The sequence below is a fragment of the Lissotriton helveticus genome, chromosome 12, assembly GCF_964261635.1.
Source record: "Lissotriton helveticus chromosome 12, aLisHel1.1, whole genome shotgun sequence".
Classification (NCBI taxonomy): domain Eukaryota; kingdom Metazoa; phylum Chordata; class Amphibia; order Caudata; family Salamandridae; genus Lissotriton; species Lissotriton helveticus.
In genome coordinates, this window is record NC_136073.1 from 247,255,039 (window position 1) to 247,281,804 (window position 26,766).

Sequence of the window (26,766 nt, forward strand, 5' to 3'; positions counted from 1 at the left end):
ACTTGCCGTTTGGGAGGATAAATCCGAAACTGCACCTTGTCCAGAACAGCTCCGATAAAAGGGAGCATCTGAGAGGAATTCAGTTGTGACCTCTGCACATTGATAGTGAACCCCAGCGAATGCATGAGGTCCTTCATAGTCTGATGGTAGGAGACGCCTGGGACGAGCCCGCCTTCAACAGCCAATTGTCGAGAAAGGGGAAGAATGGAACCCCTGACCTCCGCAGATGAGCTGCAACCATCACCTTGATGAACACAGAAGAGACAATGGTAAGGCCAATTGGGAGCACAGCAAACTGAAAGTGATCTTGGCCCTCCATGAACCACAGATAACGCCTATGGGAAGGCAGGATAGGGTTGTGGAAGTATACGTCCCTCTATCATACAGTGTCCGGGATCCAGGAGAGACAGTACTAGAGCCAGAGCAAGCATTTTGAACTTCTCCTTTTTCAGGCAGAAATTGTGAAGGTGCAGGTCTAGGGTAGGACAAAGGAGTCCATCCTTCTTTGGCACCAGAAAGTAGAGGGAATATCAACCACCCCCTATTTCTGATGCTCGCACCCTCTCAATGGCTACCCAGGCCAAGAGAGCCAAGCCTTCCTGAAGGAAAAAGGACAAATGGTCCCCGTCAGCCAGACATCAGTGGGTAGCATGAGTGAAATGGTGTCCAGAAAGGGGATGAAGTAACCCCTTTGGACTATCCGTAAAACCCACTTGTCGGACGTAATATACTGCCAGTAGTGCAGGTGATGGCGAATCCTGCCCCCAACTGGACTGGTATGAGGGCGAACTAAAGGGGTTTGGCGGCTGCAGCTGCCAGGGGAGTGGTGGATTGGCCCGACCTCTGGCTAGTGGACCCACGTTATCTGTGGGAAGTGTGTTCTTAGCCATGAAAAGGCTGGGAAGCCTGTTGGCCTTGCTGGCTGGGAAAGAATGGAGACAGTCAGAAGCCCCATCTGTAGCAACTAAAGGGGGCGGAAGACGGACTGGCGTTGGCGAGGGACCTTGGATAGGTTCAAGGACCTGGCCGCAGCTCTGCTATCCTTGAAGTGCTCTAATGCTAAGCCCACTATCTCACCAAAAAGGAAAGGAGAGAGTCATCATGAGCGAGGCTTGAACATCACTTGAGAAGCCAGTGATTCTCAGTCCGGCACGACGCCTAAGGGCCACCGGCGATTACATCAGTCTGCCCATCGAGTGAGTTGTGTCCAGTCCACATCTGATGGTGAACGTTGCTGCATCTCTCCCTTCTGCATTAGCCTGGGAAAGTATGGCCAGAGACTCCTTCAAGACCATATGCAGCACTTGCGCAGCTGAAGCCCAGATCGTATGGGCGTATCAACCCAAGAGTCACAGGGTGTTCACTGACAACAGTAACTTGGCTGGCGGAATAGAACATTCTCTTTCCAAAGGTGTTAAGCCTGTTCGATTTCTTATCTGGTAGAGGGGTGGGGAACGCACCAAAGTTGACTCGCCCAAGCTCTCCGGGGTGACTATGCTGGGTGAGGAAATTAGGGTCCCAGGAGCGTGGTGATGGTGGCGGGCCATTGTCCTGCAGAGGGCTTGAACCAGACTTCAATGGGGACATCTGCAAGAGCTTCATTAAAGGGAGTAAGTGTTCAGTTGGAGCAACTCCCTGGTGAAGCACCTCCATCAAGCTGTTCGTCTTGACTGCCACTAGCGTAAGGTCTAAGACTCCCCTCTGCACTACCATAGCAAATAAGGCACCGACCTCCATAACCTTGCTAGGGGAAGGGACCAAGCCAGCTTCTGGTGATGTGTCCAAACCACTGGCATCTATCCACCAGTTCCTCATACCAGATGTCCTCCTAGTCATCTAGGGGATAATGGTATCCATAAGGGTCACCGACCCCTCCCATTCGTCGTCCAATCCAGGCATATAAAATAACAAAAGTGCTGGCTCCAACTCTGAGGCCATGTCCCCGGACGGTGCCAGAGCAGGACAACGCCTATCCGGCTCCAAGACGGAGTCGGGTATAACGATGGGGATGGTGTTGATGGCCCAAAGCGCAAAGGAAGGTCGTGGTCTCATGGACAGCGCTGCTTCATATCAAAAAACTTCAAAAAACATAAGAGGGTCCCTGAAGAAACACTCAATACTAGGAGAGGGATGCAGGGAAATCAGAAAGACATGAAACAAACCTCTTCCAAGTAGTAATTATATATCTAGGCACACAATCCTTCATTCAATCATATATTGACATTGTCCCTTACACAAATTATTCTGTAAACATATTCTCTTTTTTTTATTTTTATACTTTTTTGATTATAAGATCATCAAAGCAAAGTAACAGTCATCATATTCTTTCTATATATACAATCTCATATACAGTATATACAAAGTATATAATCACACTATATACAAAAAAAAAAAAAAAAGTACGTATAAAGCCATTCATACATCTCATCAAACCACGATATACAGCATCCATCAAAACACTCACACACACAAATATGTTATAGTGCAACGATAAAGACAAAAAACTCACAATACGAAATAACAGAAATAATACATAAAAACACAGCACAACAAAAGTGAAGCGCCGCTTCATATCCAGCACCACATCCAAGCGGCCAGGCTGGCGCAAAGGGTGAACATGTTGCCGAAATTGTCCCCATCTTGAAGAAACCCAACGTCGACCCCTTGATACTGAGCAACTTCCGCCCTATTTCGTTACTCCCCTATCTTAGTAAGATTTTAGAAGCTCATGTAGCTAATTGCCTCAGCTCTTTTATCAAACATTCACAATTTCTTGACCCCCAGCAAGCAGGATTTAGACCATCACACTCTACAGAGCTAGCCATCCTAGCAGTCATGGACAAACTTAGGAAGGGGGCCGATCAAAACATCACCCAGACTCTGGTACTCCTGGATTTGTCGGCTGCATTTGACACAGTCGATCATGATCTCCTTATCGACCGTGTCAAGAATGCTGGCATCCAGGGACTGGCCCTGAGGTGGATCTCCTCCTTCTTGGGCAATCCTTTCCAGGCAGTCCGTCTCGCCAACTTCTCAGCTGAGAAGGTTAGGCTAACCTGCGGGGTTCCCCAGGGGTCCTCTCTTTCACCCCTTCTTTTTAATTTATACATATCACCCCTGATCCGGTCTCTAAGCAACAGTAAAGTTGCTGCTTTCAACTATGCTGATGACCTTCAGCTGGTGTTCGACATTGATTCTTGTGCCACCTCAGTTTCTAACTTTCAATCCACCATGAACCTCATTAGCGACTGGATGTATGCCAGTCAACTAAAGCTCAACCCCGACAAGACTGAGCTGATCCTGACTGGAGGCCCCTCCAGCCTTGGCATTCTAACTTCTGGCCCTCTCTACTGGGCAATCCTCCTTGCCCAGGTGAATCTGTAAAAAGCCTAGGGGTTATAATCAGCAAACACCGGTCTATGAAATCCCAGATTGGCGCGGTGGTTTCATCCTGCTTCTTCCACCTGCGAAGAATCTGGAAAATGTGTAGATTCCTAACCACAGAAGTGTTAACTTTAGTCCTTCTGGCCCTGGTCATCTCCTGCATTGATTATGTCAACTCACTCTATGTTGGCATACCAGCTCCATCGCCTACAACTGGTCCAAAACCAAGCAGCTAGGCTCATCTTCCATTAACCCAGACACCAACACGTCCGCCCTATGATGAAGAGCCTTCATTGGCTCCCGGTGGCCAAACGCTGTGCATTTAAACTGGGATGTACTATCTTCAAAGCCCTGGCCGGCAACGGCCCGGCATTTATCTCCTCCTTGATACATCGTTATACCCCTGCTCGCGAACTTCGTTCCTCCCACCTGAACCTGCTCACCATCCCCACTATCAGACGGAAAAAACATGGTGGCCTTAGATATTCCCTCTTGGCCCCTCAATTCTGGAATTCCCTCCCCATGGAATTCAGATCAGTAATCCACTACACCCAGTTCAGAACTCTCCTTAAAACCTTCTTGTTTTCTCAGGCATACGAGTAAGCTTCTGTCACCACTCTACTGTTGCATCCCGTTCATAGCGCAATGAAACCGCCTGGTGTAAGTGCGCTCTACAAATGATTTTAACATACCATACCATTCATTTTATTTATTTTTCATTAAAAGTTATTTATTCAGTATTCTGTTCATTGGGGTTTTCCATGCATAATAGGTCAATGATCTTATTATTATTTTTATTTTTTTGTTAAATATTTTTTTATTGCAGACTTATATATCGTACAACCAATTCGAGCAACAATCCAGCTGTCAGCATTTGCATTACACAGGTCTCTAAAAAAAGCATCACACGGCCATTCAGCCCACACCCCGGAGGTCGGGCGGCATTAGACAGGAGAGTACTAGACGCTGAACAGCAAGGGAACAAAACAATTGCAACCATTCCGTAGGAAGTTCTCGTAAACGCTTTTCTTGTTCTTCTGTCCACCCATCCCCCAGCATTCAAACCCCTAGGAAACAAACGCCCCCCCTCCCTCAACCCCCAAGCCCCCCCAACCTCCGCCCCCCAGCATCGCCCCCCACCCCCCCCCCCCCCACCAGGCGTGTCAGAGTACTACCAGAGCAACCTAAGATCCGTCGTTAGTAGTTCAGGCCCAAGACAGACTATTAGGATTAAGCAGTAGGAGACTGCAGTCATCACGTGGGAGGTGGAGCAATCTAAGGGAAAGATCCTGGACAACCTTAAACCCAGGCTATGTTGCCTAAGGAGCAGGGCTACGTGTGGGGGAGCCAACGCCGTCAGACTCCGAAAGTGTGAGTTCCAGAATCAATCATTCCCAGGCTCGTGCCCTCTCCAAAGCTGGATCATTGCCTGCCCTAAGCGCTAACTGCAGACGGACCTCCCCCTCGCAGCGGGCCCACTTGCTGAGTTCCGCCTGCCATCTCTCTACCGTGGGACCCCTAGTCGCCTTCCACTGGGATGTTATGGCACGTTTCGCTAAAAGCAGGCCCAGGTCCAGAAACTTACTAGTAATTTTGTTCTTTAATGTGTGTGGGAACCAGTGTAGGACGCAGTGCGCCATTGAGGTCTGCAAATCCCTTTCTGTGACCTCTCGTAAGCGCTCCACCACCCCTTGCCAAAAGGAGCCCAGCGCTGGGCAGGACCAGAACATGTGTTGGAAATCAGTCAGCTCTGCTGGGCAGCGTGGACAGGCCACCAAGTGGGTCGGGAAATACTTATGTAATTTATCGGGGGTCAGGTACGCCCTGTGAAGGATATGAAAATGCACCAGCTGAAACCTCGCGTTGCGCGTCCCTTTCCAGGCCCATTCTACTATACCAGACCACGCCGCCTCCGGGATCTCCGTCGCTAAATCCGCCTCCCATTTCGCCTTCAGAGCCAGTAGTGGGGTCAAAGTTTCCATAGTCAGATGCTTATAGAGGCACGTAATAGCCTTAACCGTCCCCGCAGCCATCACCACGTATTGACAGCCCATGGACAATGGCGGTTCCGTCATTCCTGTCCCCCAATGCTTGCGGATCGCCGCTGTCAGCGCCGCATGAAGGTGGAAGTCTCCCCCCGGCAGCTCAAAGAGATCTCTCAGAAGATCAAAAGGCAGCAGCACTCCGTTATCATACAGATCCCCAAAGGTCGCTAATCCCTGTTGTTCCCAGTTTTTCAAGTGGCGCCATGTGCCGCGGTGCGGGAGCGCCCTGCATAGTTTGAGTGGGATCTCGGGTGCGTATGGAACCTTTATATGCCCCTTCCGCAGATATCTATTCCAACATTTCCGGACCGTCAAGAATTCTTGGGAAAGGTGAAGGTCCCCCATCGGGAGGCCCAGGACGATCCGGGATAACACCTGAACCGGCCCAGTCGGCTCGCCGGACCCGTCCTCTTCTCTCGTGGCCCTCGCTACCCATTGTGTAAGCCACTGCAGCTGGGCCACCAGGTAGTACATCTCGTAATCCGGCACCGCGAGTACTCCCTCCGCCCGAGGTCTCAGAAGCGTGCTGTGTGCCACTCTGTGCCTGCCCGAACCCCACAGAAAACCAGTCACCATGGACCGTAGACGCCGGAAGTAACTCGGCGGAATCCAGACCGGGAGAGTGCGGAAAAAGTAGAGCAATCTCGGCAGGGTCACCATCTTAAGGAGCGCCACTCTCCCCGCCAGTGACAATGGAAGCGTACTCCAGAAATCGAAATTCGTTTTAGCAAGTCTGATCGCCGATCCGACATTGCCCTCTAAAATGTCTACCCTATTATGGTAGATTGAACTGCCCAGGTAGTGAAGACTTCTCTCCACCCAGGTCACCCCTTCAGCAGAGTGTGGACACCCACTACGCGCGCGAGTCGGGAACAGGTAAGATTTCGCCCAGTTCACTCTGAGGCCAGAGACCGTACTTAGCGATTTTAGGAGGGATTTTGCCCCCCCGCAGGGAGGCAGCAGAGTCCGTCAAGAACATCAGGGGGTCATCGGCGTATAATGCAATATGGTGCACCTGTCCGTAGACGTCCAACCCCTGATAAGCCTGTCCCAACCGGGCTCGCACCGCCAAAGGCTCGATCGCTATGGCAAATAACAAGGGGGTTTGGGGGGCACCCCTGACAAAAACCCCTGCCCACGGCGCAAGGTTCGGATATGACACCTCCCGTTCTGACCCTCGCCGTAGCGTTCCGGTATAACAGCGCCGTCCAATCCACGAAGTCCTTACCCAGTCCCATTGTGCGCATAACATGGAAAAGGTAGGGCCACTCCAGGCTGTCGAAGGCCTTCTCCATGTCGACGGCAAACACCGCCGCCTCATCCGCTTCATAGGTGTCAGCCTCCAGAACATGTAGGAGTTGTCGTACATTAAGCGCGGTATTGCGGGTCGGGATAAAACCGGATTGGTCCACGTGGATCAGTGTGGACATGTGGGGGAGTAAACGTGTCGCCAAGATTTTACTCAAAATGTTATAGTCCTGGTTGAGCATGGACAGTGGGCGGTACGCCGACCTGTCCCAAGGCTGCTTGCCAGGTTTTAATAGTGGGACAATGAGCGCCTCTCTAGTGGACTCCGGCAATCTGCCCAGTCTTTTAGCCTCATTGTAGAGCCACGCCAGCCGGGGCGCCAGGAGGTCGATATAGGTGTGATAGAATTCCGTCGGGAGACCATCCGAGCCTGGTGTTTTGTTCCTTGCCATACTCTTGATGGCGACTCTCACCTCCCTCACCGCTATCTTATCTCCCAGCGGTTTTGCGTCCTCCTCGTCCAGCTCCGGCAAGCTCAGGCCCTCCAAGAATCTCTGTAACTCGACCTCCGACGGAAGGACCCGACTTCGGTACAGTTCCGTGTAATAGTAATAGAATAGCTCATTGATTCCCTGTTGAGTTCCAGGATAACCGAACCTCGGCGAGCCGGATTGGCCAGCCAGGCCAAGAGAGCTCCCGTTTTGTCACGTTCCGAGTGCACTCGCGTGAGGTAGGATTTGTAATCGAAACATCTAAGGCGTTCCACCGTCGCCGCCGTAGATTCCCTCGCCTCGAGTAGGGCCTCTTGTTTGTCCGGCCGCACTGGTCGTTCTTTCTCCAGTGCGCGTAACTTCTCGTCCGACGGCGAATGTCATTTAGTAAGGTCTTCCGAACCCCCGACACCGTCGCAATGCATCTCCCCCGCACTACCGTTTGAAGGCGTCCCACTCAATTGTGGCCGACCTCGCGGACCCCTCATTGATTTGAAAGTACGTCTCTATACTCGAGGCTATCGTGGTCCGGAAGACCTGATCGTCAAGTGCCTCCGGGCGCAGCCTCCAGGTGGGAATCCGTGGGCGACGCTGTGACCACCTCAGCTGTACTAGCAGCGGGTTATGGTCAGAGACCGTGCGCGTAAGGTATTCACTGTGGCAGACCTCTCCATGCACTTCCGGGGAGCACAAGGAGGAGTCTATACGGACATGCAGTTCGTGAAGGGAGAAAAAGAAGGAATAATCCCTATCTAAGGGGTGGGTAGCTCTCCATGAGTCAATCAGACCCCATTGTCGTTGCCAGGCAGAACGCGCAAGCGCCAGTTTGCTCGCCGGTGCATTTGGTAAGGGGGTGTGTGAACGGTCCAATGCAGTGTCAGATACACTATTAAAGTCCCCTCCAAGGAGCAATGGCTCCACCAAAAACTGGGCTAGTTTGCGGGACAACGAGGAGAAGAAGGCAGGCTGTTCTACGTTCGGCGCATATAGACAACCCAACATTAAGTTCCTCCCATCCAGTTTCCCCCGCACCACAACATATCTCCCCTCCGGGTCAACAAGCTGCAGTGTGCATTGAAATGGAACCCCCGCCCTTATCCAAATGACCACCCCCCTAGCGTAGGACGAGTAATCAGTGTGGTAGACTTGCCCCCTCCATCTCCGCTGTAAAGCTTTCCCCTCCTTCGATAAGAGATGCGTTTCCTGAAGGAAGGCAATGTGAATGCCCCGCCTAATTAAATATGAGTGAATCTTGTGGCGTCTATGCATGGTGTGCAGCCCCCTAACATTCCACGTGAGACATTTGTAGCCTAAGTCGGGTCCCATGGCAGCCCACAGTGCACTTCACATGTTCCTCATAGGTCCCTCTGACACGCCCAGGCCACCCCCCAACATACCCCACAAACATGGCCAAACAACCCTACCCAACTCCCTCTCCCCAGGACAGACAACCAACGTGGAAACCCCATCCAAACCAAACAAACAAAGGCTAGGCTGTTTGGAACGTCAATCCATGCAGAACCGGAGCACCCCCCCCTCCCCCGAGTGTTCAGAAGCAACCCACAGCTCCCCCCCCTCAACATTGCATTAACAATCATAAGCAGGCAACTACATCCCACCCCCCAGCACTAGTGGGCAGGGCCCGTCCTGCATCCCAGTACCTTACATAAGTGTTCCCGATGTCCATACAGCCACATCAGCCAAAGATGCCATCCGCCGTTTGTGGAGTGACCACCGGTAGGTCCACCTCTGATAGACCATGAGCACTGCTGGAGCCAGGACTTAGATCAGCATTCCTCGAGCGCTCCGAGGTATTGCTGGAGGGGCTGACATCCCCCTGGCTGATAGCCGCCACTGCCGGCACCGCCCTACTCCGTTCCTGTTGCAACCCAGCCAAGGAGCCAGGCCGCCGCGTCGGTGTCAAGCCGGTGGAGCGTCGTCTAGGCGTGGACGCAGGGGGGGTGCCTCCACCAGTCTCTCCCCTGGCTTCTATCCAGTCCCAAGCCGCTTGCGGTGTAAGGAAGAAATGTGTGTCCCCCTCAGCGATGACCCTCAGTCTGGCCGGGAACAGCACGGTATAGGGCAGTTGCATTGCTCTCAATTTTCGTTTGACCGCCAGGAAGGAGGCCCGTTGCCGCTGGACGTCCCTGGTGAAGTCCGGGAAAATCATGACTCTGCTGTTGTTAATGCGCAAGTACGGCAGGCCCCTGGCCGTCTGAAGGAAATGGTCACGATACCGGAAGTGCAGGAGCCGCACTACCATCGGGCGCGGCGAGCCGCCAGATCGAGGCGGACGCGCCGGGACTCTGTGGGCACGTTCCAGGGCGAAAAATGGGGAGAGCCCTTCCGGAGCCACCTCTGCTCGCAACCAGGTTTCCAAGAAGGACACCGCATCTTGGCCCTCCTCTCTCTCCGGGATACCCACGATGCGGAGGTTGTTTCGTCTAGAACGCTCTTCGCTGTCCTCGGCCCTGAGTTCTAGCACCCGGACTTTCTGCGCCACTTCAGCCAACGAGGCCGTCAGGGTAGTCACCGCGTCAGGAATGTCCTTCATGGCCGCCTCCGAAGTCATTACTCGCTCCTTCAGTTTCCTGTGGTCGTCCTTCAAGAGTGACAGGTCAGACCCTATAGTGTCCATCCGTTTCTCCAGGGCTTCACGTGATGCCACGATGGCTTGCATAATGTCACTCAGGGAAGGGTCTCGCGGCTGGGCGGAGCCCCCAGGACCAGACACCGTCTCGTTTTCCTCCATAGAATGACCCGGGTCATCGAGTCTCAGCGCGCCGAAGCTGTTCTTTCTGCCCCCCCTGACCATCTTGCGCAGACCCAGGCCTCGAAGTCCACTCCTAGTACACGAAGCAGTTATAGCACAGGTCGGGTAGGGTCCCTCCACGGGTATAGGGCACGTGGAACCAGCGGCCCTCAGGAAAGGCCCTCCCCACCCCCGTGTCTTCACTGCAGTACCCACTCCAGATGCTGCAGGTGTCGTCCACCTGGCTCCAGGTCACTCGGCCTACTAGTCTGTCACCGTATCACCAGGGGAGGCACCGACACTGGTCCCACACCTCCCGCTGCATCGTGTAGGGAAGTCCCACTGTATCGCCAGTGAGTGCAGGAGTAAGGCCACTACAGGGTAAGCGCCCTAACAAGGATCCACAGGCAGCACTCCTGGGCTTGTGCAAAGCGGTTGGTTGTAGGGGTCAGCAAGGTCCGTGGACGTCCCACAAGCAGCAGAGGCTGCGTTTCCCCTCAGGGAGCAACACTATATGCCCCCATGCCTCTTCAATGCAGTTGTGCAGTGTCCCCTGTCAATGCCGCAGCGCCCGGTGCAGATCAAGGATGGTGCGCGAGTTCTGGGCCCACGCACCACGGGGGGGGGGGGCAACAAAACCCCCGCATATAGTTAGTGCCCGCGCAACCAGCCTCGGCGCGGCGCCGCCGACCTCCCGCGGTCCTGAGACTACAACCACGAGGCACTCCAGCACCGCTCCGGGAACACGAGGGCGCCGCCATCTTAAGGCCAGGCAGGAAGTATACAAGCATCTCCCACTCCTGCAGTGCTGCACCACGAACTTCTGCAGACGGTGCGGGCACCGCGCCAAGGCCTCCTCACCTTCCGCTCCTCAGTCCTCGCGCCCTGAGTCGTGTCAGTCATCCGAGGGGGAGCCCAGTCAGGCAATAGATCTCGGGACCGCCGCCGCCATTTTGGGAGGCTCCGGGCTCGTTACCATGAGGGCATCAAAGTCGTCCGTTTCCTCCGTTCCAGGGATCAAATGCACCCGTCCCCCAGTGCAGAAGGGGCACGGGACACCGTGGCTCAAATTCCGTGCCCGGGGAGCCGGAAATGTGTTCAGGATGGTGTCGGGAGAAGGGCGGCCGCGGAGGAGCTCCGAGAGCCGCTGCCGCCTGTGAGAAGTTGGCCTGATATGCAGTGCTCACTATTCTAGTGATCACTATGTATCAGTCCAAACACCCCTTATTGATGATTGGTTGTAAGTCAACCTTATAGACCAGCTATCCTAGTAGCATGGATACGAGCAGTCTAAGGCTAAGACTCGTATAACAGCTGGCGTGTTAAGCCAGCTGTTTTACCATCACATTACCCCTTGAACACCAAGTGAAAGGACACCACACAAGTTGTTATCAAAAATAAAGTATATTTATTTATAACAGGACTACCCTGGCTCTTTATGAGACAGGGAGCTAAGCACACAACAAAACTCTTAAAGAATTACTGAAAGTCGCACAATTTACACAGATGCCCGAGGGGCACGAAAAACCATATACACAAGAAGTGGAATGCGAAGTTACTAGCAGGTAAGTAATACTTTTCTAGACTGTAGAAACGCTAGGCCTACAATGCTGAACCCTTGGATTAGAAGCAGGAGGTCTAGGGACGCCGTGTGCAGAGTGGGAACTCTCACGCGTAATGCGGGAACAAGTCTATGGATACTAGCAATTGTAAAGTTACTGTTCTCGGACGAACCCGACTAGGTGGGTCGAAAACGAGAGTGGATCCGAACACTTAGGGTGTTGGACTATGCTGGAGCACCGGAGTACTCAGTTTACCTAGCCCAGGGGCTGCGGCTGCATAGGGTTCAAGTTGCGTCGGAAACCCTCGGTGAAGATCCAGGAGCCTGAAGAAAGAAGTTGCTGGCAGGCGGCCAGTGAAGAAGTTCGTGGTGATCCAAGCCTGGATCAGGGGAGAAGAAGACCTGTAAGCAGAGGGGACCAAGTTCTGAATCACTAGCCAGTGATTTAGGTGGGCACCAGATGGCACCGGACGAAGTCACCTCGACCAGGTGAGTGGGCGCTGCTGGGCTCTGCAGTCTCTCGGACCAGGAGGCGTTGTCGGCGACCAGGATGGAGGTGCGAGCTGTCCCACGAAGGTCTCTGCTGTCGACGTCGCTGGACCCAGGATTGGGGCAACAAGTCTTGGCAAATGCAAGCCCACGCGGTGGACTTAAAATGGAGTCTGGAGTGGACCAGGAGGGTCCAGGGTGCTCCTCTTTTGGAGGGGAGCAAGGGCTAGTCTGGAGCAACCAAACCAGCGGTGTTTGTCGTCGTGAAGCGTCGTAAGAGGGCCACTAGCCAACGGGCAAGTGACCGGGACAACGCGGTGAGCAGCAAAGAGCAGAAGGGCCCCACGCAGATCTCGTGGATGCAGGGGGGCTGAACTTCGGTGCTGGAGCTGCTCAGGGTCGGGGCTTCTCTTACCCCAAAGCACTCAGTCGAGGGTCACTCGGTGGTCGTGCTGGACAAGCGTCGTGCAGTCTTCAAAGATGGCCGGTCCCTCGAGGTCTCGTCACACCCACGGATCACAGCTGGGCTGATGATGCAGGTTGAGGTCAGAGGTGCCAGGGAAGCCGGTTCTCGTCGTGCTGGGCAGTCTTGATCCGGAGGAGAGACTTACAGCAGACCGCGATGCTTGGTTGGTGCCTGCTGCTGCAGGGTGACTACTCCTTAGTCACAAGGGAGAAATCTTGAGAAGAGTCTTGAGGTCCTTTCGTGGAAAGTTGGTTCAGGATTCAAAGATGATCTAATTTGGAAGGGGGCCAGTTCCTACCTTTATCCTGCAAAAAGGGGCTGGCACGCGACTAAGTCCTGCCCTATGGGTGGGACTAGGAGGGGGGTGGTTACACCCCTCTCCTTTGGCGGGCTTTCCCCAGATCAGGGGCTGGAGTGCCCCTGGAACTGGTTCCAGCCGGCCTATGCACAGTGAGCACCGGGGTGCCACTTGCAGTCACCTTCCTCTAAAGCCCTGCCTACATAGGATACCCAAAATCCTGTCTGGGACGGTGCTGGCACCGCCCCTGGCAGGAAACCCTTTGTCCTTGCCTCCTGTGCTGGGAGGACTCCCAGCAGCAGGAGGGCAGACTTGTGTCTCGGTGGCAGCATCCATCTTGTGGAGCTGAGGCTATGTCTGACTTTAACCGGGGTTACAGGTTACATACATGTCGTGTCCCTCTAGAAGGGTGGAATGCTAACCCCGTCGCCAGAATTGGCGAGGGGTTAGTATTCCAATTCGTATGACACCTTACTCGACATGTTTTGATAAAGCGATACCAGAGTTGGCATATAACCGCGAGGATTATAATGCACTTAAGAGTATATGGTATGCGTTATCATGGAACAGCTATTAGGACTTGGTTCCGCAAGCTGCAAACGGGCTCAGCTCATGCCAGAGCACCATTTCACCTTATCCCATGCACTCTGCCTTCAGGATTGTTAAGGCCTGCCATAGGAGTGACTGATAGGAATATAGGTGTCCATTGTAGGTTTAGATATAGGAATACTATATCTAAAGCAAAGGGTGATTACACCACCTTGCCCCAGCTGTCAAGCAGCCAGTTGTGTCTGATTTAGTTAGTCAACCCAGGGGTGGCATAATACATGCTGCAGCCCCTGGGAGACTTCTGGGTCACTCAGCCCTGGGTACAGGGACTTGGAGAGGGCCCAGTGCCAATTCAGTACCTGGGTACAATTTGGAATAGAGAGAACAGCTAGGCTGTGGGTCTGATTAGCAGGCCCACAGCCAGGGAAAGTCATAAACCAGTGAAGCAAAAAGCAAAAATCTGGGTGATCATAGGATTGCAGACCCTACTCTCCTACATGACCCCCCCCAAAACTTTGGGACAATAAGCTAACCTTGACCAGGTGAGTCTTCTTGCTCTAAGTGGAAATACCTGGAGAGCCCATCAGCATTGCCATGATCAGTACCAGGTCTATGCTCCACTGTAAAATCCATCCCCTGTAGGGAAATGGACCACCTAAGTAGTTTGGGGTTTTCACCCTTCATCTGATTTAGCCATAAGAGGGGCGTCGGTCGGAATCTTAAAGTGAGTGCAAAACAAATATGACCTCAACTTTTTCAGGGCCCACAGCAAAGGCCTCCCTCTCAATAGCTGACCAATTTTTCTCTCTGGGGGTCAGCCTTCTGCTAATAAAAGCAATGGGCTGGTCGTTACCATCAAAATTCAGCTGAGATAGAACAGCTCCCACACCCAACTCAGAAGCATCTGTTTGGACAATGAAGGTCTTGGAGTAATCTGGACTCTTTAGGATAGGTGCTGTGCACATGGCCTGCTTTAGGTCATTGAATGCTTTCTGACAGCTTGCTGTCCACTGAACTTTCTTTGGCATCTTTTTACTTGTCAGGTCATTAAGTGGAGTCACAATGGACCCATAATTCTTGACAAATTTCCTATAGTAACCAGTCAGGCCCAAGAAAGCTCGAACCTGAGTCTGGGTGGTTGGAGGAGCCCAGTCCTTGATGGCCTGTATCTTGCTCTCCAAGGGTTGAACCTGGCCTCCACCTACAAGGTGGCCCAGGTATACAACCTGTGTCTGCCCTATCTGGCACTTGGTGGCCTTGATAGTGAGACCTGCCTTTTGCAGTGCCTCTAACACTCTCCTCAGGTGGACCAGGTGATCCTCCCAGGTGGAACTAAAGACAGCTATATCATCAAGATATGCTGCACAGAAGTCATCCAACCCAGTGAGAACTTGATTCACCAGCCTTTGGAAGGTGGCAGGTGCATTTTTCAAACCAAAGGGCATTACCACAAATTGATAATGCCCACCAGGGGTAGAAAATGCTGTCTTGGGGTTGGCCTCCTCAGCTAACCTGATTTGCCAATACCCAGCTGTCAGGTCAAATGCACTTAAGTAGTTGGCAGAATCCAATCTATCTATAAGTTCATCTGCTCTTGGTATTGGGTGGGCATCAGTCTTAGTGACTGCATTGAGTCCTCTGTAGTCTACGCAAAACCTCATCTCTTTCTTACCACCCTGGGTGTGAGGCTTTGGCACTAGAACTACTGGGCTAGCCCAAGGGCTATCTGAGGGCTCAATGACTCCCAGCTCCAACATTTTCTGCACTTCTGTCTTGATGCAGTCTCTGACATGATCAGACTGTCTGTAGATTTTACTCTTGACAGGCAGACTGTCTCCAGTGTCCACTTCATGGGTACACCAATCAGTTTGACTGGGTGTCATAGAGAACATATGTCTAAAGGATTGCAGAACTTGTCTACAATCCTGTTGCTGATGTTCAGAGAGGCTGCCACAAAGGACAACACCATCTACTGATCCATCATCAGGATTCTGAGTGAGCAGGTCTGGGAGAGGGTCACTCTCTTCCTCCCGTCCCTCATCTGTGGCCATGAGCAAGCTCATGTCCTTCCTGTCGACATATGCCTTGAGCCTGTTCACATGGAGCACCCTGAGGGGGCTCCTGGGAGTTCCAAGGTCCACCAGGTAGGTGACCTCTCCCTTTTGCTCAATGATGGTGTGGGGCCCAGACCATTTGTCTTTGAGTGCTGCTGGGGCCACTGGCTCCAGCACCCACACCTTCTGTCCAGGCTGGTACACAGTCAGGACAGCCTTCTGGTCATGCCAAGCTTTTTGGAGTTCTTGGCTGGCCTCAAGGTTTTTAGTTGCCTTCTCCATGTATTCAGCCATCCTGGAGCGGAGACCAAGTACATAGTCCACTATGTTGGTTGCAGGCTTTTTGAGAGGTCTCTCCCATCCTTCCTTCACCAAACACAGGGGTCCTCTTACAGGATGCCCATACAGAAGTTCAAAAGGGCTGTAGCCAACCCCCTTCTGTGGGACCTCTCTGTAAGCAAACAAGAGGCAGGGTATCAGGACATCCCATCTACGCCTGAGCTTTTCAGGTAGTCCATGAATCATCCCTTTGATGGTCCTGTTGAATCTTTCAACAAGCCCATGCACTGTGGATGATAGGGTGTGGTGAACTTGTAGTTGACACCACATTCCTTCCACAATGCAGTCAGATATCCTGACATGAAGTTTGCACCTCTGTCAGAAACAACCTCCTTAGGGAAGCCCACTCTGGAGAACACTCCAACTAGGGCCCTTGCCACTACAGGTGCTGTAGTGGTCCTAAGTGGAATAGCGTCAGGATACCTGGTGGCATGGTCCACCACCACCAGTATAAACTTGTGCCCTGATGCTGTCTGGGGTTCCATTGGACCAACAATGTCAATCCCCACTCTTTCAAAGGGAACCCCCACCACAGGTAGTGGTATGAGGGGGGCCTTTGTTGTGCCACCTGACTTACCACTGGCTTGGCAAGTGACACAGGAGCGACAAAACTCCTTGGTATTCTCACTCATGTGAGGCCAGTGAAAGTGTGAGACAAGCCTGTCCCAAGTCTTTGTCTGGCCTAAGTGACCTGCAAGGGGAATCTCATGGGCCAAGGTGAGAAGGAAACCCCTCTGAGACAAGGGGATGACCAGCCTCCTGGTTGCACCAGGCTTGGGGTCTCTTGACTCAGAGTATAGGAGTCCATCTTCCCAGTATACCCTATGGGCACCTGTGGCATTCCCTGCAGCCTCAGCAGCAGCCTGCTGTCTGAGGGGTTCAAGGGAAGGGCAGTCTAACTGTGCCTTCCCCAGGTCTTCTCTGGAGGGTCCCCCTGAGCCCAGAAACTCAACTTGATCAAGTTCAAGCTCTTTAGGCTCAGTTTCCCTCAGCTCTCTCAGATCAGCCTCCTCAGAGACCTGATCCTCAACCTGGGGCAAGGGGGAAGGCAATGCCTTAACCCTACTGCTCTTCTTCTTGGAAGGTGTCTGGTCCATTGTTCCAGGATCCAGCACCTGTTCAGTGGGGCATCTTCTGGCCTGTGACCTAGTCACAGCAAGCACATGTGCTGGCAAGCCGAACATTTCCATGTGAGTCCTCTGCTCCACTTCTGACCATAGTGATGACTCCAAATCATTGCCCAACAAACAATCCACTGGGAGGTCTGAACTAACCACAACTTTCTTTTGGCCACTTACCCCTCCCCAGGAGAAAGCAACAATCGTCATACTATGACTGGTAGTGACGTTGCTGGCATTGGTCACCAGGAAATCTGTACCTGGCATGATCTGTCCAGGGTCCACAAAGTTAGGTGTCACCATGGTGACACTGGCACAAGTGTCCCCATAGGCCTGAGCCATTTTGCAATTTATCAAAGGTGTCTGCCTGTATTTGCCCAAAGTATTGGGACTTACATCAGGGGACATATCCATATCCCCTGTACAGACAAGGACAGCCTGAGTGAGTGTGCCAACTAAGTTGTCAGACTCCTCAGTTCCCAAGGTTAACCCAACTAGTCCCTTGGGAGGTGCACTACCACTACTGACTGTACTAGGGGGTGCAGTTGCCTTAGGGGCTGTAGTGGTAGGAGTTTGCCCTCCTCTTTTGGTGCACTCACTAAACCAGTGAGACTTACTTTTACAGTACTGGCACCACCTTTTTGACTGGCCTTCTTGAGTCTTCTTTTTCTTTGGTTTGTTGGGGACCTGTTGAAGACTTCTGGTCATTTTGTTCACTCTTGGTATTACCCTTCTGGTCTGCTTTCTTCTGACCACCCTGGTTCTGGTTCTGGTTCTGCTTGATCCTTGTTCTGACCCATTTGTCTGCCTTCTTTCCCAATTCTTGGGGAGAGGTCAGATCTGAATCAACAAGGTGCTGGTGCAACAACTGGTTCTGACAGTTATTTAAAATCTGTTCTCTCATCATGAGATTATACAATCCTGTGTAATCAGTAACCTTGCTACCCAGCAACCAGCCCTCCAAAGCCTTAGTGGCACAATCCACAAAGTCAGACCAGTCCTGAGACTGAGTTTTCTGGGTGTCTCTGAACAGCAACCTGTAAAGGAGAGCCACAGTATAGCTGCCCACTGACTCTGGGGAATGCACTGCACAGTGCAGGCCCTCTCCAAAGCAGCCATCCATTTCTGGATGTCATCCCCTTGTTTAAAGGGGGGCACTATCTTTGTCAGGTGTTTAGTATCTAAACCCTTCTCTTTATCTCTTGGGAGATTGCTGCCACCAGTGGGGACTACCCCACTCATCTGCTGCTCTCTAGCAAAGGCAAGCTTCTCTTTGGCCAGGGCAAGTTCTTCCCTTTCAATCCTCAGATTAGCCTGTCTCATCCTTGCTTCATGCTCTATTCTCTGAGGGGAAGTCAATCTCCTCTGGGGAGAGTTCCTTCTCCTCTGAGAAGAGGCATTAGAGTGCAGAGATCTATTGGAGTCCCTAGAATGAGATCTATCTCTTCTAACTCCAAGGTTAGGCCTCATTAGGGTCAGTACTGGGGGCCCCCCAGATCCTTCCCTAAGTAGGTCTAAGTTGGCCCTAGTAAGTCTGCTGACTAACTCAGACCTCTTGTCTGCCTCATCCCCAGAGAGTTCCTCTTGATCCCCCTCCTCAACTCTGTCTTCAGTGTCAAGGAGGTCTGGATCTCCAATGGTACCCTCTAGGGCTGGCATAGTCCCATCTAGCTGAGAAATCTTTCTCGCATGATATGTCTCTAAGAGACCTATCAGAAAGGGAATGGTGGGGTTAGACCCTTGTTTCAGTTTTCTGGAGGTACACACTTGTCTCATCTCCTGGAAACTGAGAGCTGCATATCTTGATTTGAGCTGTGGAGGGTCAATAACCACAAGGGGAGTCTCAGTAGACTCTCCATGGGTAGACATGCTTTTCTAGTGAGGTGTAAGTGGTGCACTTACCTACACTATATGTTTACCTACTGATCCCTTGCTAGAGTTGTAGTTTAGGGTGTGCTAGGCCCTAGGAGCTACAACAGCTGGTTCAGTAGAACTCAGAGTATTCTAAGCTAAGTTATATGTACCTTAGTACTTATGTGATCTTTCAAATGATATTTTAAGGATATGTGTGGTAAAACAACAGCAAGCTCAAATCCCAACCGCTGCTCACCAATGTGAGAAGTTGGCCTGATATGCAGTGCTCACTATTCTAGTGATCACTATGTATCAGTTCAAACACCCCTTATTGATGATTGGTTGTAAGTCAACCTTATAGACCAGCTATCCTAGTAGCATGGATACGAGCAGTCTAAGGCTAAGACTCTAGAGGGCGTGTTAAGCCAGCTGTTTTACCATCACATTACCCCTTGAACACCAAGTGAAAGGACACCACACAAGTTGTTATAAAAAATAAAGTATATTTATTTATAACAGGACTACCCTGGCTCTTTATGAGACAGGGAGCTAAGCACACAACAAAACTCTTAAAGAATTACTGAAAGTCGCACAATTTACACAGATGCCCGAGGGGCACGAAAAACCATATACACAAGAAGTGGAATGCGAAGTTACTAGCAGGTAAGTAATACTTTTCTAGACTGTAGAAACGCTAGGCCTACAATGCTGAACCCTTGGATTAGAAGCAGGAGGTCTAGGGACGCCGTGTGCAGAGTGGGAACTCTCACGCGTAATGCGGGAACAAGTCTATGGATACTAGCAATTGTAAAGTTACTGTTCTCGGGCGAACCCGACTAGGTGGGTCGAAAACGAGAGTGGATCCGAACACTTAGGGTGTTGGACTATGCTGGAGCACCGGAGTACTCAGTTTACCTAGCCCAGGGGCTGCGGCTGCATAGGGTTCAAGTTGCGTCGGAAACCCTCGGTGAAGATCCAGGAGCCTGAAGAAAGAAGTTGCTGGCAGGCGGCCAGTGAAGAAGTTCGTGGTGATCCAAGCCTGGATCAGGGGAGAAGAAGACCTGTAAGCAGAGGGGACCAAGTTCTGAATCACTAGCCAGTGATTTAGGTGGGCACCAGGATGGCACCGGACGAAGTCACCTCGACCAGGTGAGTGGGCGCTGCTGGGCTCTGCAGTCTCTCGGACCAGGAGGCGTTGTCGGCGACCAGGATGGAGGTGCGAGCTGTCCCACGAAGGTCTCTGCTGTCGACGTCGCTGGACCCAGGATTGGGGCAACAAGTCTTGGCAAATGCAAGCCCACGCGGTGGACTTAAAATGGAGTCTGGAGTGGACCAAGAGGGTCCAGGGTGCTCCTCTTTTGGAGGGGAGCAAGGGCTAGTCTGGAGCAACCAAACCAGCGGTGTTTGTCGTCGTGAAGCGTCGTAAGAGGGCCACTAGCCAACGGGCAAGTGACCGGGACAACGCGGTGAGCAGCAAAGAGCAGAAGGGCCCCACGCAGATCTCGTGGATGCAGGGGGGCTGAACTTCGGTGCTGGAGCTGCTCAGGGTCGGGGCTTCTCTTACCCCAAAGCACTCAGTCGAGGGTCACTCGGTGGTCGTGCTGGACAAGCGTCGTGCAGTCTTCAAAGATGGCCGGTCCCTCGAGGTCTCGTCACACCCACGGATCACAGCTGGGCTGATGATGCAGGTTGAGGTCAGAGGTGCCAGGGAAGCCGGTTCTCGTCGTGCTGGGCAGTCTTGATCCGGAGGAGAGACTTACAGCAGACCGCGATGCTTGGTTGGTGCCTGCTGCTGCAGGGTGACTACTCCTTAGTCACAAGGGAGAAATCTTGAGAAGAGTCTTGAGGTCCTTTCGTGGAAAGTTGGTTCAGGATTCAAAGATGATCTAATTTGGAAGGGGGCCAGTTCCTACCTTTATCCTGCAAAAAGGGGCTGGCACGCGACTAAGTCCTGCCCTATGGGTGGGACTAGGAGGGGGGTGGTTACACCCCTCTCCTTTGGCGGGCTTTCCCCAGATCAGGGGCTGGAGTGCCCCTGGAACTGGTTCCAGCCGGCCTATGCACAGTGAGCACCGGGGTGCCACTTGCAGTCACCTTCCTCTAAAGCCCTGCCTACCTAGGATACACAAAATCCTGTCTGGGACGGTGCTGGCACCGCCCCTGGTAGGAAACCCTTTGTCCTTGCCTCCTGTGCTGGGAGGACTCCCAGCAGCAGGAGGGCAGACTTGTGTCTCGGTGGCAGCATCCATCTTGTGGAGCTGAGGCTATGTCTGACTTTAACCGGGGTTACAGGTTACATACATGTCGTGTCCCTCTAGAAGGGTGGAATGCTAACCCCGTCGCCAGAATTGGCGAGGGGTTAGTATTCCAATTCGTATGACACCTTACTCGACATGTTTTGATAAAGCGATACCAGAGTTGGCATATAACCGCGAGGATTATAATGCACTTAAGAGTATATGGTATGCGTTATCATGGAACATCTATTAGGACTTGGTTCCGCAAGCTGCAAACGGGCTCAGCTCATGCCAGAGCACCATTTCACCTTATCCCATGCACTCTGCCTTCAGGATTGTTAAGGCCTGCCATAGGAGTGACTGATAGGAATATAGGTGTCCATTGTAGGTTTAGATATAGGAATACTATATCTAAAGCAAAGGGTGATTACACCACCTTGCCCCAGCTGTCAAGCAGCCAGTTGTGTCTGATTTAGTTAGTCAACCCAGGGGTGGCATAATACATGCTGCAGCCCCTGGGAGACTTCTGGGTCACTCAGCCCTGGGTACAGGGACTTGGAGAGGGCCCAGTGCCAATTCAGTACCTGGGTACAATTTGGAATAGAGAGAACAGCTAGGCTGTGGGTCTGATTAGCAGGCCCACAGCCAGGGAAAGTCGTAAACCAGTGAAGCAAAAAGCAAAAATCTGGGTGATCATAGGATTGCAGACCCTACTCTCTTACACCGCCTACATCGGCGTCCAAGCCACGCCTCCCCACATAACATAACATTCATATGCACGCATAAAACATCTGAACAAAAACATACATGCACACACCATTCCCACTGTCTGAAACAAACTCCATTGTCAATCCAGCCTCTGCTCTCCGTGACCACAGAGCAGGCTAGCGCGTAGTTATCATATACTCCCAACTCTGTCTCTGGCAATCTCACATTCTAGCAACTCCACTCTGGCTGTTGCTGGCACTTCTTTTTCGGGGATGGCTATCATGGTATACTCTATGACTGACAGAGAAAGGGCTGCACAGTGACAAAGCTTCATGTGACTTTGCTAAACTAAGAAAGGAAGAAGGTGGTCATATTGCAGGTATTGTAGGCGGTCACAGTATATGTCTGTGTGTAAGGGTGAGATCCCATTGGTTTGGCTGGCTGCTACTCCAAGGATGCCAAGATTATGAACTGTGCTGGGATGCACTTTGGGGAGCTACTTTAAGGGCAGTGGCGAGCTACCAGTGTGAAGGTGTGGAAATAAGAGAACTGAAATCACAACGCCCAGGGTAGGCATTTTATAGCTCTAGTGAGATCACAGAGGCCTTGTTTATGGCACTAAAATGCAGTCAGTGTCCCCTACCTATGTGGTAGAGCTATTGAAAGTTTCCAGATCCAGTACAGTGCCTGCGATATTCGAAAGGTGAAAAATCTGAAACTATTACTATCCATTGCAAATTAGTTTTCCTAAAATGTTATGTAGATCTTCAATTGAGTTAACCCTGGACCCTGTGTCATGTCATGTAGAATATGCTCTGGATCCTGTGGGATCAAGTGACCAGTTCTTAGTTGTTCTCCTCCTCTTAAGATGTGTTTTTATCTTTTAAAGATTGAGGAGCTTTATCCTTAGCGCAATAGTATCATTTTCTATGCATAGCCTTGCAGAAGAAGTCACCTATAAACATGTTAATTGTTTCTACTAACTACTTCAAGACTATCACAGCGTTAAACTGCCCCCCTACCATTGTAGACTCTGCTAAATCCCTAGGGAATAACTTTTGACTGCAGCTTGAATATGTGTGGCCATATCAACTCGATGGCCAAAACCGCCAGATTCCACCTGAGGTACCTAAGAAACCTGAAACCCTTCCTCGACACTCCCGACCTAAAAATGGCAATCCAAGCGCTAGTCGTCTCCAGACTAGACTGAAAGCCTGCCTTAATGCCGCCGCCAGCAATTCTAGCACATCTCCCCCCACTTGAAAGCTCTAAAATGGCTTCCTCTCGAGGCCACACTCCAACTTAAGCTGGCTTGCATCACTCACAAGGTTCTATACTCCAGATCTCCGGCATTTCTTGCCCAGTAACTCGTGATTTCCGGAGGAGCCAGAAATTCCCGGTCTGCCAGAGACCTCTTGCTCCAACCGGCATGCTTGCGAAAAAAAAACCAGTACAATCGGGCCTTCTCTGGGGCCGCTCCAAGAATTTGGAATTCACTCCCACCCGCAATCAGAAGACTTCCCTCTCTGGCATGATCCAAAAAAGAGGCCAAAACTTTCCTAATGGGCAAATTCCTCCCCGAACGCTGGCATTACATTCACCTCAGTGACCGTGTTCCACCCACTATTTCATTCATTCATTCATTTAAGTACTAGCACTGGTGCAGTATTACCTGTTACCGAAATCCACTAAAGCATTGACAATAACAGAGCATGCTACTTCCAGGTCTCCGTCACAGCCGCCAGCTGCTGAGGGGGATGGCAGGTAGTGCTGATACACTGCCCAACGATGGTAGTCCAGCCTGCAAGTAAAGAAACACAACACATCATTCTACTGTTATGTCACAGCTGTATTCAAATGATCAGCAGCTGTGCTCCAGACATATCTATTGCTAGTTTGGTGTTCAAAGGCGCCACTCAGGTACTCTCTAATGATTAACTGATTAAAGGCTGCCGTGTCCTTGGATTCTGAGGACAAGACATAATAGTGCATGCTCCGGGTTTTGAAAGATCACACGTTTGTTGACATGTGCAGCAAGATGAAATAGTTTTTGGTCTATATGCCAGAAGTAGAAATCAGCCTGCAGATTCCAAACAGGTTGATTCAGTCTTTCTTTTGTTTGAGGCTGATAATAAAATAAAACTAGAATGATTAATAAATGGTGATACTAGTTGATTCTCTACCAGCGAGATAGTTTGTAAATTCACGTCAGAATATTTGTCACTGTTATGGAAGGCAATCCACAGAACTTCTACTTCTAGAACACACCGATGATAGGAAAAGTTACTAAATATAAAAGAAAGGCACAAGTGGGCTGTCCCGAGAGTGTCACTTAAAGCTTGCTTCTTATTGGGGTCTTTGAGTACCGAATTCCTGACTGCTCTAAGTCAACCTCAGCCCAACAAGTCAAAGCTTCTGATTAACATTAATTTCAGCATATAGATGAATGCAAACACCCATTTTGCAGTTCAGAGGTTAATTAATCAAGAAATAATGTGTTGTCTTTATGCTACGGTGTGTGCAGAGTATTCTCAATGGACTCTGTTAGATGCAAATGGGCAAGAAAAGCTGGCATCTTCTTATGTGTATATCTTCACTATATGCCTTACGCTGTCAGTGTCAGGCAGGATGGTGCCAGCCTTCGTAATGAAAAACGAAAATGAAAAACAATTTTTTAACGCGCAACTAAGCCCGAGGGGCGTCAAGGCGCCTAACCAAACAATACCAGCTACCAGAGTGTGCTCCTGATTACGGGTAAGCTCTGACAAAACACCAGGTCTTAAGCGCTTTTTTAAAGGAGATCAGAGAAGGTTGTGTCTTAATCTCATAGGGCAGCAGATTCCATAGTTTGGGAGCAACAATGGAAAATGCTCTGTTTCCCCAGCGTACCCTTTTGGCACGTGGGACCACCAGTAGATTCATCTCTGAAGATCTCAGAGATCTACTAGGTTGGTAGCAGGTCAGCAAGGCACCCAGGGGATCCGAAAGACCCTCAGCCAAAGCTCGGTAGGCAAGGCAGAGGATCTTAAACGAGATCCTACGGTGAATAGGGAGCCAATGAAGGCTCTTTCTGGCCATCGTTGCAGAGGAAGTTTTGGGAAGTGCTAGAACAAAACGAGCAGCCGCGTTTTGCACAACCTGTAGTCGCTGGATGAGCCCCTTGTTGGAGTCTGCATAAAGCGCATTGCAGTAGTCCAACCTTGAGCTCACCAATGCGACCGCCACCTGCTTACGCGCTGAGGGGGAGAGATAGTGAACAATCCTCCTAAGAATCTTTAACACCCCCCAGCAGGTGGCAACTGTACGGTTGACCTGCAGAGTCATGGACAGGGAGGTGTCAAAGATTACTCCCAGATTTCTTGCCGACTGGGAGGGAGATGGACAGGTTCCCAGTGAGTCCGGCCACCACTCATCTGACCAAATATCCTGGTCTTTGCCAAAGACCAGGATCTCAGTTTTGTCGCCGTTCAACTTCAGGGAATTCTGAAGCATCCAGTCAGAGACTGTCTGCATACAGATCCTGAAGTTGGTGGCAGATGTTAAAACTGAGTGGGTCAGTGACACCATAATTTGAGTGTCATCGGCGTATGACACCAATTCCATCCCCTGAGATTTTACTAGCCTTGCAAGAGGGGCGACATAAATGTTAAATAGGGTCGGGCTAAGAGCCGACCCTTGTGGCACCCCACATTGCAAGGACATAGCAGGGGAAAGGAATTCACCAAGCTTGACTCTTTGCTCCCTCCGTTGTAGAAAGGAGCATAGAAGGTTAAGAGCCATGCCGGAGATCCCTGCCTCCCTCAGCCGAGATGTAAGAGTAGAGGGAGACAGGGTGTCAAACGCCGCTGTGAGGTCCAGTAGCACCAACACAGTAGTTTGGCCTGCATCCACCCTCATACGTATGTTATTTGCCACCATGGTTAGAGCTGTCTCAGTACTATGTGCCTTTCGGAACCCATGCTGGGAGCTATCAAGATACCCAGATGAGTCCAGAAAGGTAGTGAGATGGCAGTTGAGGTGTGACTCAATAATCTTCGCAGGAGCGGGTAACAGTGAAATAGGTCTAAAATTTTTCAACTGTTCCGGATCCAGCGTGGGCTTCTTGAGTAGAGGCTTCACTATTGCCCTCTTCCATATTGAGGGGAAGGTACCCTGGGTTATGGCACCATTCATGACTTCCAGGAGTGGCGGAAGCAAGGTCGCTCTGCATTCCTTCAGTATTCTCAGAGGGCAAGGATCAAGAGGGGATGAGGATTTAATTCTATCGAGCAAGAGCTCAAGTCCTTCTTGCGTGAGAAGCGGAAAGTCCATTAAACTTTCGGAATAGTCTGTGGTCCAAGCTTCTGAGGTAGTCAAGGTTTGGAGAGAAGAGTCGGCTAGCGACTTTCTCTGGGTTTCTAGTGCAAGATATATATCATCAATTTTCTTGTAGAAGAACTCTGATATCTTGTTACAGAGCTCCTGCGAGCCGACCACCGGATCAGGAACCTGTAGAGAACAGAGGGAGCCGACAATTTTGAAAAGCTCCCTAGGGGAAGTAAGGGAGGTAGTGAGATTCGAGAAGTACTGCTGCTTTTCCCTGATAACCCTAGATTTATAATCGGCAAGCAGACCCTTATGTACTACCCTTTCAGTGGGATCCCACGCTTTCCTCCATTTTCGTTCCTGTCTCCTACAGCCTTGTCGAAGAAGTCTTAGTGAGTCCGTGTACCACGGAGCAGCGGGCTTACGGCGAGCCGAATATCTAAGTGACGGGGGAGCTAGCTCATCAACAGCCCTGGTGATAGAGTCGGAGAGTCGTACCGCTGCTTCCTCAGCATCTCCTAAAGAAGAGTAGATAGACGTCTTTATGTATGGCTCAAGTGTATCATTATCGATGTTTTTATAACTTCTTTTCGGACCTCTGGTAGTAGGGAATGAGTCAGAAGTTACTTCCCGGGGGAGGGCCATCAAGAGAGGAATTGCCGAATGGTCTGACCAGACCAGGGGCACTGGAGTGTCGACAGACAGTCTGTCGTCATTAGAGAAGACTCCGTCTAGGATGTGGCCCGCCAGATGGGTAGGCTTGTTGACCAGCTGGATGCATTCACAAGCTGCTAGTGTGTCCACCAACCTAATGGTATCCGGGTCTCTTATGTTGTCCAAATGAAAGTTAAAATCTCCAAGAATGGAC

General features: G+C 51.2%; 1 protein-coding gene across 1 annotated transcript in view; it reads right to left on the reverse strand.

The window, feature by feature from the left end:
• FANCA (FA complementation group A) overlaps nt 1-26,766 on the reverse strand; it is a 674,778-nt gene that overhangs the window by 293,275 nt on the left and 354,737 nt on the right. Inside the window, exon 30 of the mRNA XM_078671408.1 lies at nt 23,266-23,394. Coding sequence (XP_078527534.1) covers nt 23,266-23,394 — 129 coding nt within the window. The remainder of the gene's footprint in view (nt 1-23,265; nt 23,395-26,766) is intronic.